General features: G+C 39.7%; 1 protein-coding gene across 1 annotated transcript in view; it reads right to left on the reverse strand.

Annotated features, from left to right (window-relative positions):
* LOC111141989 (LDL receptor related protein 2) overlaps positions 1-15,735 on the reverse strand; it is a 202,141-nt gene that overhangs the window by 156,724 nt on the left and 29,682 nt on the right. The window contains exons 2-3 of the mRNA XM_022494900.1: positions 7,971-8,084; positions 5,881-6,003 (exon numbers count right to left, since the gene is read on the reverse strand). Of these exons, the coding sequence (XP_022350608.1) occupies positions 5,881-6,003; positions 7,971-8,084 (237 nt within the window). The remainder of the gene's footprint in view (positions 1-5,880; positions 6,004-7,970; positions 8,085-15,735) is intronic.

Consider the following 15,735-nt stretch of genomic DNA (forward strand, 5'->3'; position numbering starts at 1 on the left):
GGGAATGGGGAAAATGTGATCCACTGAAAAAAATTACAATCATCGAATGCAATAAAAAAATTTTCCCCTGAATTTTTACAGTTTCCTATACTTCTATATAGTAATGATACTCAAGTTCAGCAAAATTTGGTTTTCTGAAAAAAAAAATTTTTGGTTTTCTGGTGAGATTAAGCATGTGTTAAGTGGTGTGCCATCATCTAACTGTAAGAAAAACCTTTCTAAAAGACAAGTGGATAATCAATCACAGCTTTAGAGTTGATACTTGAAGATTCAAACATATAAAGGTTACCATGTGATAAGTAAGACATTAAAAACTATCCATAATTAGCACCCTTTCCCATGCTTAACTGATTATACCTTTCATGTCATCTCGTTCCTTCTTTGTTTAATACAATTAGTTCATTATAAATGTGTTATGTAATTCTTTAATAGCAAACAAGATTTTTTTTCCAGTCAATTTCTGACACTTTGACAGTATAATTTCATATTTTCTCCCAGTACCTTGTATTAATAAAATTAGGATGGAACAACTTTTCTAGAAGTCACTTAAATGTCTGAATTCTGCCCAGAGTAGACACAATTTTATCTAAGTAAGGCTAAAAAGATTAATACTTCCTCATTAAATGCCCCTATAATACTTAAGTATATATTGCCAATTTCCACATAAAATTAAAGAACTTTTTTTATTCCCAAAACAGCTTTTCAAACAAAATATGAAGAAAAACTAAATCAAGTGCCAATATTATTTTAAGTCTCTTGGCTTTCTTCTTAAACTGAAGCCCAAAGCAATTCTATACTTTGTGCTTACAATTTCAAAGGGGTTTAGGAGGGAGTAATTAAAAGCTCATTCAAACAGAGAAATGATAAAATTATATGGATCCATCAACCAGTCTGATGCTAGGATTCACTTACTCGTTACATAAACATCTACTGAGGGCCTATTACATGCCACAAAGTATACCAACAATGGGAATACAATGGTGAATGAGGCACAGCCCCTCCCCTCAAGGAGCTCACTATTTTCTAGAAAACACTTCAAGAATTAATGAGAGGGGCGCCTGGGTGGCTCAGTGGGTTAAAGCCTCTGCCTTCAGCTCAGGTCATGATCCCAGGGTCCTGGGATCGAGCCCCGCATCGGGCTCTCTGCTCAGCGGGAAGCCTGCTTCCAAAAAAAAAAAAAAAGAATTAATGAGAAAACAATGATGAAAATGAAGTACAGGCATCCAAGGAATTAATTATAGAAGGATCAGGGAGGAGTGCCTAATTCACTCTGAGGTAAGAGCATGAAGAGGGACAGTGTCTTTAAGAGGTAATACCTCACCTGGGTCCTACAGGAGAGGCGGCTAGGTTAGCTAGGTCAAAAGGGAAAAAGGACTCTCTAGCAACGAGCATTCAGGCAGCATGCACAGAGCTCAAAGAGGGACACTGCATGACATGCCCAAGGGAACTATGAGCACTGATGTGACCCCACGTGGAAATTTCAAGGCATGAACGGCCAAGTGATAGACATGGAAAAAAAAGCACCAGCTGTAGCTTAGAAGCCACCGTAAACCACGTTAGGGAGTTGGAGGTTTCTTCTTGAGGTGATACACACCAAAATGTTTTAGGGATTTAGTCAAATCTTTCTAGCATCAGTGTCAGGGAGAACCCGAGGAGGCACAGGGCTAGAGGCAGGGAGGCCAATCCATAGGCTGTTGCAGTCACCCAGATAAGAGATTACTGGCACTGGGGCGCCAGGGTGGCTCAGTCATTAAGCGTCTGCCTTTGGCTCAGGTCATGATCCCAGGGTCCTGGGATGGAGCTCTGCACCAGCCTCCCTGCTCAGCGGGGAGCCTGCTTCTCCCTGCTTGTGTTTCCTCTCTCACTCTCTCTGTCAAATAAATAAAATCTTTAAAAAAAAAAAAAGAGAGAGAGAGAGAGAGAGAGAGAGACTGCTGGCAGTAGTGATAAAAATGGGAAAGAGGTGAACTTTTAGAGATGTTAGACCAGAGTTGGTGACTAAATATGGGTAGAAGAATCAAAAATAATTCCAAATTTCTAGCTCAGGTACCTAAGGGATTAGGATATCCTTTCCATGCTAACTGATTATATCTTTAATGTCACTGACAGCCATCTTTATATTTCCTCCAATAAAATGCCTTCATCATGAAATATGTTTTATAATATTCCAGATTAACAAGAAAAATGTCTTAGATCTGCCTACTTCTTTTTTTTTTTTTTTTTAAGATTTTATTTATTTATTTGACAGAGATCACAAGTAGACAGAGAGGCAGGCAGAGAGAGAGAGAGAGAGGGAAGCAGGCTCCCTGCTGAGCAGAGAGCCCGATGCGGGACTCGATCCCAGGACCCTGAGATCATGACCTGAGCCGAAGGCAACGGCTTAACCCACTGAGCCACCCAGGCGCCCCAGATCTGCCTACTTCTAATAGTTTGAGGCTGATGTTGTATTTTCTGCTGGTCCCTTATAGTAAGTTAATTTTATTTCTATGAAAAGATAATTCACGTAGACCAGAAAATATAGAAGGAAAAACCAGGCCAGGGGAGAAGATGATTAACTCCTTTGGACACTTGAACTTGAAGCATCCTGAGGATCTTCAACAGGTAGTTGTATTATATAAGACTGAAGTGAGGGCAAGAAATCTAGGTCATAAGCATAGATTTGGGTATCATCAGCCTATCCAGAGTTACTGAAATCCTAAGATTGGTTGAAATTATCCTGGAAAAGTAGAGACTAAGAAGAGCTGCTAAGTGCACGGCTCTAAGTAACAGCCATACTCACAGGCTCGGTAGCAGATCAAAGCAGTTCAGGAAAGAACTGGAGAGTGAGGAGTCACGGCAGCCAAGGTACTAGTGTCAAGAAGGAGAGAGTGATTGCCAGAGTCAAATGCAATAGAAAAGTTCATCCAACGATGAAAAAGGAAAAGTATACACTCTGCTTGATAATCAGGAGTTCTCTGGTGACCTTAGTGAACACAGCAGTGGCATATTCTGTAGCTAACGGATGTCTAATAAAGAATTTTCTATCATTAAAAATGCAAGAATTATGGGGCGCCTGGGTGGCTCAGTGGGTTAAAGCCTCTGCCTTCAGCTCAGGTCATGATCCCAGGGTCCTGGGATCAAGCCCCACATCGGGCTCCCTGCTCAGCCGGGAGCCTGCTTCCTCCTCTCTCTCTGCCTGCCTATCTGCCTGCTTGTGATCTCTGTCTGTCAAATTTAAAAAAAAAAAAAAATTTTTTTTTAAATGCAAGAATTAGGGGCACCTGGGTGGCTCAGTCGGTTAAGCGTCTGCCTTCAGCTAGGTCACGATCCTAGGGTCCTGGAATCGAGCCCTTCTCCCTCTACCCCTTCCCACAGTCATTCTCATTCTCTCTCTCAAATAAATACAAGATCTTCTTTAAAAAAACGTAAGATTTACCTTAGGAAATCCATAGTCATTTAAAATGGTATGTAACATTGCTTATAAATTACTGCGATAAAGTTTTCTCCATCTCTATTCCCAAGTATCTTTATTCCAAGTTGTTCTAACTTAGGAATCTGTATCCCCTCTGAAAAGTATTATTATTAGCAAGGGGTCATCCACTACATAGTATCACAATCTACAGCTCAGCTTTCTTCCTACTTTGCATGGGAAGCAAGGGAAAAATGGAACCAAAATGGCATATCTAGCCAAAAGATAAGTAACCCATCATTCATTAATTCATTCAGTACCCATCAAGAACCTACTATCTGCTAGACAAAATAACAAGTCTTAAAGATGCAATCTAAATAAAGCATAGTCACCGCTCTCCAGACATTCACGATTTAGCCCCATCCTGTTCCCACTGAGTACTCACTATCTGCAGATGATCCCTTCTTTCCAGTAGGACCACTGAGGGGATAGGAAAATTGTTTCCTACAAACAAAGGTTTTTTTCCGTTGCCCTACTATGCCTGACCATTTCAATTCCACTGTTCAGTATTTGTGAGATACCATGCCCCATCTCCCTCTTTCAGATCTGGTCTCCCTTTTTGCCATTCCACCTCACATCCTGACACACAACCGGACCTCATCTGGACATGCCATGCTCCTGGTTGGCCTTGATTAGCTCCTGTCCATGCCTTCCTCGGAACTGTCATTTGTCACCTCCATGGCCCTACATAGTTTGCTAGTTTCCCCTTAATCATTTTGTCCCAAATATCACCATCCCTTTGCTGAAAGACCCCTGACCACTACTGACAAGCCCTAACAGGCTGCTTAATTATACAGTTTTCATTTTAGGTTTAAATCAAAGTCGAACTCATGGGCATTTGGGGGATTTCTATTCTCTTCCTCAAAAGACCCTTGGCCTGACTGAAAAGAGTTCACACTCAATGCTGGACTCCAAAGTCCTGGGCTAAATTCCAAGCTTTTATAAATGTATCCAGGCCCTACTTAAGGCGACAGAATCTCCACTGCTAGTCACGTAACAACTGAACAAGTTCTCACATGAAGCAGTCATCAAGAACATGTTTCTTCTTTGATCTTTGTCAACAATCACTGTAAAAATGCCAACAGGATCTTGGCTGACATCTTAAAAATCAACACAAAGTGAAAATAAGTGTCCATGATTTTGTGGGGTGTGCATTTACTGTAACAGAATGTGCAGTAGGCTCAAAGGTAAACACCACACAATGACGAGAGTTAGACTCCTTCACAGGACAATTGGGGTCAAGAGCCTGAGGTGGTTCCTGACAGTCTGATATCTTCTCTCCAATTTCCATCTCAGTCCAACCTAGACTTCTAAAAGGGCTTTGTTTTTTTTATTTGGGGGTCTTCTTTTTTGTTGGGGAGGGGAGTATCATTTAAAAATATACATGGGGAAAGAATATCATATTCTCTCTTCTAGATGTTCAGATTAGAATTAGAGGGATGTAAAATCCAGGACTTCTACAGCCTTCATGCCATCACAGAAAGCCAGCAGGCTGAAGGCAGCAGAGCAGAAAAGTGGGAGAAAAACTGGCTGATGTTACTGATACTGGGAATTAATCAACCCTGGAACAACACTAGATTTAGGCTTCTTACTGTGTAAGATAATAAATTCCCCTTTTGCTTAACTTTTTTGAGTAGTGTTTTTAATTCTTTGCAGCCAAAAACATCCTCATTGATACAGGAATAATTTTAAATTATATAAATATCCTTTACAGAGAAAGCAAAAGAATGATACACATGGCATATTTCTCACAATGCTTTCCCAAGATGACTCTCTCATCCAAGTTATTTATGCCCATGTCAAACCCTTTTCCAGTCCGAGCCCAAAGAAATCAGAATTTAAGAGTTTCTCCCAGTTTGCTGCCCTGAACCTCCTCAGGGCCCAGGAATGCAGCAACTGCCAAGGTTATCCTGATGGCTACCATCTTCCTTCTCGTTGTGGCTCATCCTATGCAGACTCTACCAGCAGTCACTGAAGCAATAACCAACACTGTCTCCAACAGACCTAGCTACTAGCTGCACTTCCACTTGATCACAAGTAAGATAGTTTAATACTGAGGCAGAATGGAGAGAAGGTTTCACTGGAGAGTGCACTGCAGGAGCAAAAGGATCCATCCCACTGCCAACCACACAAAGGAAGACCCCACCTATAGATACCAAGAAATGTTTTGTGTCTTTATTGAATGTAACACAATCTTAATTAAATATTGGGAACCTATCCTATTTCCAAACAGCTGGGGTACGTTTATAACTCTTCGGCACATTCAGACTCTCAGTATCCTCTAACCCTGAGTGCAACTGCAGCATAGGTTCTCCTGTTGATTAAGTTCCCACTCAGCATTTATAAATCATCCCATTGTTAATGCTTTTGTAACAGGTTAGATTATTAGGTGTCTAGGAGGCCAAAACAAAATCCCTCTTATAAACACTTACGACAACGCTGATGTTCATCTGAGCCATCCTCACAGTCCTGGTCACCGTCACACTCCCAGAAGTTAGGGATGCACAGACCTTCACCCTGACACAGGAACTGGTCCGACTTGCAAGAAGGGGGAGCTAAAACAAATCAGAAAAGGACTCATTATGTCAAACAGTCACCCTACTATACCAACAAGCAGTGTTTATTTCAAAAGAATCTATGTTAACTCCGGCTTAATATATTTGCTATATATAGTGAACAATCCCTGCAAGAATCTGTGGACTCCTGCATAATCTCAGCAATGGCCTCACGACAAACTGACAGTCCAAAGCAACACACAACTACAAAGGATAAAACAAACAGCCAAAACACATCCATACAAAGCTATGACAAAATCTATTAAATTTAAATAAAAATTAACCATGAGTTATTGTTAAATTATGTGAAATGTTTTGAATTGAATAATTATTATTTCTACAATTTTCTTGCCTTATGATCTTTGGCAGTTTCTTTGAGCTTCCATGTACGCACCATAAAATGGGAACTATATTTGTCTCATTCTTTGCTATAAAAAAATCAGTTAAATAATAAATGTGGAAATGCAGTATAATGTTAGTTGCTATCTCTACTGTCATTGGCACCATTGTTATGGCCATTGCTACGGAACATCATCATTACATTAACAATCTCTAAAGAGATGTTTGTATACCTATTCATTTATTCCTCTATCCCAGAATACACATTTCTTGCTTTTCTGCTTTTAGTATTTAACCTAAAATGAACCTGGGAAGCCCAGAGGAAGTGAATGGCTAACACATAACCATGTCTCTACAAATAGAGTTATTCCCTTGCTCAAAATGTGATTCACAGACTGGCAGCACTAGCATCACATGGGAGCTTGTAGAAATGCAGACTCTCAGGTCCCACTCCAAACATGGATGCAAAACTTGCACTTTAATAAGCTCCCCAGGCACTCCATTTGTGCATGAAAGTTTGAGAAGTACTGTACAGACCTATTCCCCATCCTTCTCTCATTTTCAAATGCATCATGATCCAAACGACACACCAAAGTTTGTTCCGTTGTCCACTGGATGGCCAACAATTCAAAACTAATAAATTTCTTGAGTTTTGGATGATAACCCTTGTCTTTCACAAATCAGAATGAATGAAATTACAAGAGTACAACTAATCACATACAGCAAGCTGAGAAAGCAACAAATATTAAGGGTTGGGATTTGTGCAGGAAAGAAGCCTTTAATGGATGAATTAACTTCACTATACCTTTGTTTCCTAATCTGAAACCTACCCCAAAATATTAAGAGAACTAAATGAAGAAATACATGTAAAAGTGATTTTTTAATTAAACTTTGGGTTTAAAATACTACTGTGTTTTTAACTATAATTTTTTGAGGTTCTGAAAAGTTCAATGGATTTCCCTCTTTTTAAATTTTATTTTATTTTATTTACATTCAACTAATTAACATATAATGTATTATTAGTTTCAGAGGTAGAGTTCAGTGATTCATCTGCAACACCCAGTGCTTATTGTATCACATGCCCTCCTTAATGCCCATCACCCAGTCACCCCATCTCTCCCAGCCCACTCCCCTCCAGCAGCCCTCAGTCCGTTTCCTCCGGTTATGAGAACTATAATTTTTTTAAACATAAAACCACACTAGCCTCTTCTGTGATCTTTTTGTGCAATTTACCTAAGTTATACTACATCCTTTATACAAAAACAGACTCCTCCTTGCATTACAAATCATAGTTGGTCCACAAAATTTCCAGAGTGAATAATCTGAAACAGGCTTATAGGCTTCAGAAAACTACTCACAAATTTGTTTCAGTATCATGGTCATCGTCATGGTCATGGTCAAGGTCATGGGTAAGACAGAAACTCATGTGAATTGAACCCCTCCCTCAAAAGGAACTAATGGAATGCTTAATTCCATCAGTTCTCTTCAACCACAGAGATCTCAAAAGACTTAAGCCCAGTCTCAAATCTATCACTAAAGGCACAACTCTTTGCCTTTGGTACAGCTGAATTCACCAGGAAGCACTTCTGTTATTTGAAAAGAGCTTAGCCCAGCCCCTCCTCACTTACGGCAGCCAATTTCATCCGAATCATCTAAGCAGTCTCTGGTCCCATCACATCTCCAGGATGCAGAGATACACTGCCCATCTTCACAGTGGAAATGCTCACTTCCACATTCTGCAACTTCACAAGCAAAAGAAAATAAGTTGAAAAACCTACCCACACAGATATTTAACCAAAGAAATATAAATGTTTTATAAAATGAAAAACTATGCAATGAATTAGTCATCAAAGGAATATGAATTGTTTACAAAATTAGGAAAACGTTTTTATAATGATTATTATTTTATCCATTTCAGGGTCTGTGGGAAGAGGTCATTTCTGTACACAGCTGACAACAGAGTGTACCTAGATGTAATCAATCTAAAAAGAAATTTGACAGCATATATCTTGCTTTTTAAAAGTGCTTATTCTTAGTCCCTTTATTTTTAAAGATTGTATTTATTTATTTATTTATCTATCTATCAGAAAGAGAGAGTGCACAAGCAGGAAAAGGGAGAAGTAGGCTCCTTGCTGAGCAAGGAGCTGAATGAGGGACTTGATCCCAGACCCTGGGATCATGACCTGAGCCAAAGGCAGATGCTTAATTAAACTAAGCCACCCAGGCATCCCTTTAGTTCTTCTATTTTTAGATATTTTTCCCCCCTAAGGAACTAATCAGAGAATTAGACAAAGATTTATGTATGGAGATTTTAATCACAACATCACAATAAGTTGCAAACTTCCTAGATGTTCAATAATAAGGAAAGGATTAAAATTTTCTTGTATCTTTATTTTGACATATTAAGAACTCATTAAAATGGTTATGTAGTACTTTTAAGTGATTTAGATAAATATTTATAATATGTAACAAAGATGAGGATATATAACTTTACCTAGAACAGAGTTACATATTGAGAAAAAAGCGTAGAAAAAGACTGGAATGTTAACAGTGGTTATCTCTGATTGATAACATCATGAGTAATTTTCATTTGCTTGACTGTGCTTTTTTTATTTCTTTCAGTTCCCTGCCCTTTATTTTTTTTAAGTGCCTTTTTAATACTTAATAATATATAGCAATTATGGTTCTTCATTCTTAGATTTAGACCAGTATTTTGGCTTTTTGTTTAACTACTCTGTAAGACGCCAGATCTCTCAGTTCATCTTTGCAAACAAACAAAAAAATTTTTAAGCCAAAAAAAAAGAAAAATCTCTGCACCCAACCAGAGTGTACAAATTTGGCCCCCAAAGTTACTACAGTCCCAAGTAGCAGTGGTATCTCCTAGTGAGACCAGAAAGAGAACCTAACTTAAATACATTTATTTCATTCAACCAATATATCCAGCAATTTTCCCAGGTCCCCCAGGGGACTAATTCGGGAGTTGGAAGTCCTCTGAGTTTCCCCAAATATTTACCAGCGACTTCCCCATGTATTATGTGCCAACTAGGAAATTGTTTTAAAGAGAGCAGCTGACATCAGCCCAACTTGAAGAAGACTCAAAATCATTCTTTCACAAGCCCAAGGTGGTAGAGGAGTCATTTGGGGGTTGGAAGAATACACTTATTTTCCCCCATGTATTTTAAGCAATCGTGCTAAATTACCTATTTCAGTTATTGGCTAATTAACCCAAAATTAGGTAAATAGATCAATTATCTACTCCTAAAATAAATAAACAATGTGCTATCCTGACTTGTGTAAATGCAGGCATATCAACAGCATGACATAAACACAGTTAAGTGATCTATTCCTAGGGGATATAGGCTCCTTTGTTCATGGAATGTTCAAATCTGATTGTCTGGTAGTGACATCCTGATTTATAATGTATGCTGCAAATGGTCAGAAACTTCCCGTGGCTAAATGGTGGTACCGAGTGGTACAGGAATACATACACCCAAATACCTTGTAGAGACTAATGCATGATGGTGGTTGGTGGTGCAGGTCTGGGGTTGGTGGTGCAGGTCTCTTATCAACTACCTTCAAAACACAACAACCTCCCTTGCAAAAATGCCCCTAAGGAATGTACAAATTCACTCTGGAATCCCAGAACTTCTCATTGGATTTTGTTCTACAAAGCAATATTTCCATGGGAGATTAGGGGCTTTGGAGGTTTAGCTATTAACACAACATATATTAAATCACTTTTATCAATTAGGTCTATTGTTAGTAATCCAACATAATACATTTGTAAGTTCAGTACATTTGTCTCCCTTAGTATCAAATAATTTCTGGTTGAAAAACTGTAACAATCTAAAGGTCAGTCTACTTACAAAAAGTTTCATATTGCTATGAAAAATAGAAAAGCATAAACTTAGAAACTGAGTAGAGAGAAGAAAATAACTTCTCAAAACAATCTATTGCCTGTTATAAAATATATACAATTCTTAAGCAACTTTTATTACAAGTCAAATTTTATTTTTCCTAAAATACGAAGTTAAACACATCATAAAAAGAACACAAAATTGATACCCAAAAGTCATTTTTTACATTACTTCAAAGCCAATTACATAAAACACATAAAAAAATAAAGTTGATGTGGGAAATTTTTCAATTAACTCTTCCTCGTTAGTGTTTTTTTCACATTTCATCTCCCAAATATTCAATTATCTATAGTAATATATCAAACTGGATTTACTCAATTTATCAACAGATCCATGATAATTCATCTGTCAAATTCACCTTTTCAATATTCCCTTCCACGCCTGTTATAACTCCCAAGTGACTATTGTTTGGAAATACCTCTCCAGAAAAAACAAACCAATGCTTCATCATTGCTGGGTGGCCTCCCAGCAATCAAGCAAAATGCTCCACTGGTGTCAGACGCCTGTCATTCATTTTATTACAAAGGGAGTATGTGCTATTTAAAAGCAAATTACTAGTGAAAAGCTCTGGGTCAGGTCTGATAACAATTGCAGGTGCCCCTGATTTCAATTGATCTGTATGCCTTGTATTTGTTTTGTTTTGCTTTAAATAAGTAGCCTTTATTCCTAACCCCACCAAAGCTGTCTACACCTTACAGTTTCATAATTTGAAGTCCAAAAAAGCAGGGAGAGGGATTTCATACACTGGAGCTAAACAAACAGTTTGTGGAGGAAAATAAAAAATCTATTTTTTAGCAAATTGAAAGTTGTTTTTCAACAAATGTTCTCTAAACATCCATATCCAATCCATCCAGTTTTAACCTAGAGGTAATTTTGCAAAGAATAACTTTCAGAACTTTAAAATATTTTCCCGCTAGTAAGAGCCAAGGAGGAAAACATCATAATCCACACTGAAATAAAAAATCTTTTGTTAAGTAAGGGGTGCGTGGGTGGCTCAGTTAAGCATCCAGCTCTTGATTTCATCTCAGGTCATGATCTCAGGGTTGTGAGATCGAGCCTTGCATCTGGCTACATGCTGGGAGTGGGGCTTGCTTAAGATTCTCTCTCTACCTCTGGCTCTCCTCCCTCTCTCTCTCTCCCTCTCTCTCTCCCTCTCCACACCCCCCACCCTAATATATATATATTGTTAAGAACCAGGCAGCCATTGACAAGAAACCATTAAGACCAATGAACACCCTACATCCCCAGCACCAGCCCTAGCCTTTTCTAAGAATCAAAACAGATGGTACAAAGATGAAAAATACTCATGGGCACATAAATGGCATGTGCCACTCTAAGCACTTGGCCAACTTCTAGTCATTTGACTTCCACAAAAACCCTATAGATAGATGTCATTATTATGAACACTTCACACACAAAGAACCTGAGACACAGAGCAGTTCAGTAACTTGCCCAAGATCAAACAGCAAACATGCACAGCCAAGCTTTGGACCTAACAGTTCTAGTTCTGGTGTCTGTGCTGTAATGACCACTGCTCTGTGTTCCCTTACACCAAAGAAACAAAAAAAGAGAAAGAAAAAGAAATGATTTCACCAAGCTCAAGAGTAAATGTAAAATTAGACTTTTTTCCAAAGTTGCTATCCACATTAACTGAATTCATGAACTGGGCTGGTGTGGAATCCATCCCATCCCATATGCTCATATAATTCAGTTGGAGAAGAGTAGTCTACCTGGCAACTAAGATTGCACATCATAATTCTTGGGCTTAGGAAAATTTGCTGCAATCAAAAGCAACCCAGGGAAATTAAAAAAAAAAAAAAAAAGAGGTTCAATCTTCAAGAAAAATTATACTAGACACAGGAATAAACTTGTTTTCCAAACATATTAAAGCCCCAAAGTGGAGAAAAACAAGAGTAATCCTTTCTTCATAAATAGCATATCCCGGGCACCTAGGTGGCTCAGTTCGTTGGGCAACTGCCTTCGGCTCAGGTCACGATGCTGGAGTCCTGGGATTGAGTCCCGCATCGGACTCCCTGCTCAGCAGGGAGTCTGCTTCTCCCGCTAATCTCTCTCTCCTCTCATGCTCTCTCTCTCTCTCTCTCTCTCTCAAATAAATAAATAAAATCATTAAAAATAAATAAATAAATAAATAAATAGCATATCCCAAGCTTCCTGATCCAAGAATGTGTTGAGATATTAAAGAAACCATTAATGCCTAGAGGAAGGAGGAAGTCATTCATTTTTCCAGTGCAGGGAACAGTACTGAATGAAGTACACTACTTCTGTATTCTTCCCATTCTGTAGCACAATGTTAGGCACATGCAATAGTCAACACATATTCATCAGATAATGAAAATTCCTCTTCATAAAATTCAGCCTCTTGGTATCATTATATAGATAAAACCATTACATAGATAAAACCATCAAGGCAAACAGTAACACTTTATTAAGACTTTGTTTGCTATCTTAAATCCACAGAAAGGAAAATGAAATCTGGAATAAATTGAAATTACTTTGAAAAAGGAATGCCCCAAAAGTTTAAAAAAGAAAAAGAAAAATATTGGGTCAGAGTGAACGGTTTGATTCTTTTACCCTTTTCTAGCTGAGTTTCTTTTTTCTCTCACAAATTCTTTTCTCTAAAGGGAAAGGCAAGTCTTAGTCGATGAAACATTGTCCAAAGTTAACAGAGTAAGGTAATTTCTATGGCAAATCCTATTTTCTCGTTAGATCCTCTTAACATGTGCTGGTCCTTCCAGACGCTTGGTCTACCTGAGGAGTGCATGTGCCTTTTTAAGATGTGTCATGTTCAAGTACATGACATTTTAATAGTCCTACCTTCACTGAGCTCAAAGAAGCAAATGCAAGAGGCAATTCCTTAATTCATCCATAATTCTTACTTCACTTTTTCTGTACTTGATTTTTATTGCCTTGACATACTTTTGATGTTTATAAGTTGGGTGAAGATACCCTACAATTCTCACACCTTATCCACACCCACAAAGCCTGTTCCCTTCGAAGACTGAGAGTCACTAGCTTTTTTCCCAAACTTCACACTGCAGTCGCGACAGCCAAGCGTAAGGAATGGTATGGAAGACCCTGTTCTGTGCAGTATCAACCGGACTGATGGACGGAAAGACCAACTGATGGAACCCAAGCAAGACATATGCAGCAAACCTCTCTTTCTGCACAACATTCTAGCTGCCTGGTTTTCCTAACAGATTGTCACACGGGAGGCCAATTTTAAGCCAGTTTACAAACCACTGAGTTGACGGTTTTTCCCCAAATTATTGTCTCAGAGCCTGATGTCTGAGTAGAGCAAACCAACATTAAGAACATATTTCAAGAATTCAAGGACTTTGAAGCAAAACTCACGAAGCCACTTGATGAGTGATCATGTACACACATCATTTAAGTGCAGCTTAAAAAAAAAAAAAAAAAAAAAAAACCAAAAGCGTATGATGTCAGATTCACTAAAGCCATAGAAAAAAATGTATACCTACTATGTGCAAAACATGGTTCTAGGGCCTGTGGAGGAAACAAAGAAAGTTAAGATATGGTCCTTTTTTTTTTTTAATAGAGCTTACAAATTTATTGGGGATGGAAGTTATTATATAAGTTAGCCATGTATTTTAAGTGTTTTCCATAGATTTCTTCACTATCATCCCAACAACTCTGAATTAGTATTAATAGCCCCATTTCACAGATGAGGAGCCTGAGGCTTGACCAAATCTCACAACTAACTAGTAAGCAGAGGAACAGGGCTTCAGACCTAGGTAGTCAGGCTCTGAAGCCGCACCATAATTATAGATGATTTGGTTCCAAATAAGCAGCACAGACAGAAAGAATCAACTGGTCTCAAGGAGAAAAAAAACTACCATCACAAGCTGGAGTAATTAGAGAAGGCTTCATGATGGAGGGTAAGACTGCACTGGGCCATTGTGGATGAGCAGGATAAGCAAAGAGGAGGGACCAGAGCTTTGTTTAGGGTCCAAACAATTTGAGAAAAGCCCAGCACAGGTGAGGGCCTAAGGGGCAGGCCTCTGCAGGACAAGTGCTAGGAACCTTTTGTGAGCGGAGGACCTGGTTGGAGAGATGGAGAATAAAGTACTATAAATGTGAAGCAAAAGAGTGGGTTGACTGTAAGAAAGCTTAGAGCTCACCAGTGGCTCTGGGTAAATGTAAGCCTGAGGATACAGACTTTGGTCATGAAAACAGCTTGGGGCTCCACTTCATTCCCCAGAAACTGAGCCACAGTATGAATGAGCTCGGTGAGTAAGCTGGTCAGTAGTTCACCAAGAGGCTGCTACCAGATGGGGCACCTGGGTGGCTCAGTTGGTTAAGCTTCCGACTCTTGATTCTGGCTCAGGTTACGATCTCAGGGTCACGATCTCAGGGTCATCAGATCAAGCCCCACGTCAAGTCCGGTGACCAGCTCCCTGCTAAGCAGGCAGTCTGCTTCAGATTCTCTCCCTCTCTTTCTGCCCCTCCCCCTGCTCACATGCACGCACACACTCTCGCTCTCAAATAAATAAGTCAGTCTTAGAAAGAAAAAAAAGAAGCTGCTAGCAATGACGGGTCTCATTTTTTTTTTTTTTTTTTTTTTTTTTAAATCACAAGTAGGCAGAGAAGCAGGCAGAGAGAGAGAAGGAAGCAGGCTCCCTGCTGAGCAGAAAGCCCGATGTGGGGCTCGAACCCAGGACCTGGGATCATGACCTGAGCCGAAGGCAGCGGCCCAATCCACTGAGCCACCCAGGCGCCCCCTGACGGGTCTCATCTTGCAGTCCCTCCAGTGGTCCCAGGCCTGGTCCACTTGCATGACAAATGACCAGCAGGTTCTACAGGTACGCCCAAGGTAGCCTAGCGTCCTTTCCCCACCAAAGTGAATATTTCTGAGCAGCCAGCCTAAAGAAATCAGTCAGCCTCCAAGACAGCTGATCTTAAAAACTGCTGCATAATTTTTAAAAAGTTCCTTTTCAGGGCGCCTGGGTGGCTCAGTGGGTTAAAGCCTCTGCCTTCAGCTCGGGTGATGGCTCAGGGTCCTGGGATCGAGCCCCGCATCGGGCTCTCTGCTCAGCGGGGAGCCTGCTTCCTCCTCTCTCTCTGCCTGCCTCTCTGCCTACTTGTGATCTCCGTCTGTCATATAAATAAATAAAATCTTCAAAAAATAAAAAAGATCCTTTTCAGTGACTGAAAGCCAGCAGAATAATGTGACGCGCCATCAGAGTAGCCTCTCAATCTGAGAAGTGGGAAATTGTTTCCACCTGTTCTAACAATTCCCCATTTTCACGTAAACACGAGTGACCTACCTTCTTCCTCCCCTTCCCCCTGGTCTCTCACATTCCACTTCATTTTCACTGAGCCCTCCTGTCCTGACAACCAGACTCTGGATCAGCACTGCAGAGCCTTACAAATAAAACCAGACTTCTCGGGGGTTCTGGGGAGGACACAGCTGGCATTTAGAGTAGGACAACCACTT

The sequence above is a fragment of the Enhydra lutris genome, unplaced genomic scaffold (genome assembly GCF_002288905.1).
Source record: "Enhydra lutris kenyoni isolate GAN:26980312 unplaced genomic scaffold, ASM228890v2 scaffoldscaffold1, whole genome shotgun sequence".
Classification (NCBI taxonomy): domain Eukaryota; kingdom Metazoa; phylum Chordata; class Mammalia; order Carnivora; family Mustelidae; genus Enhydra; species Enhydra lutris.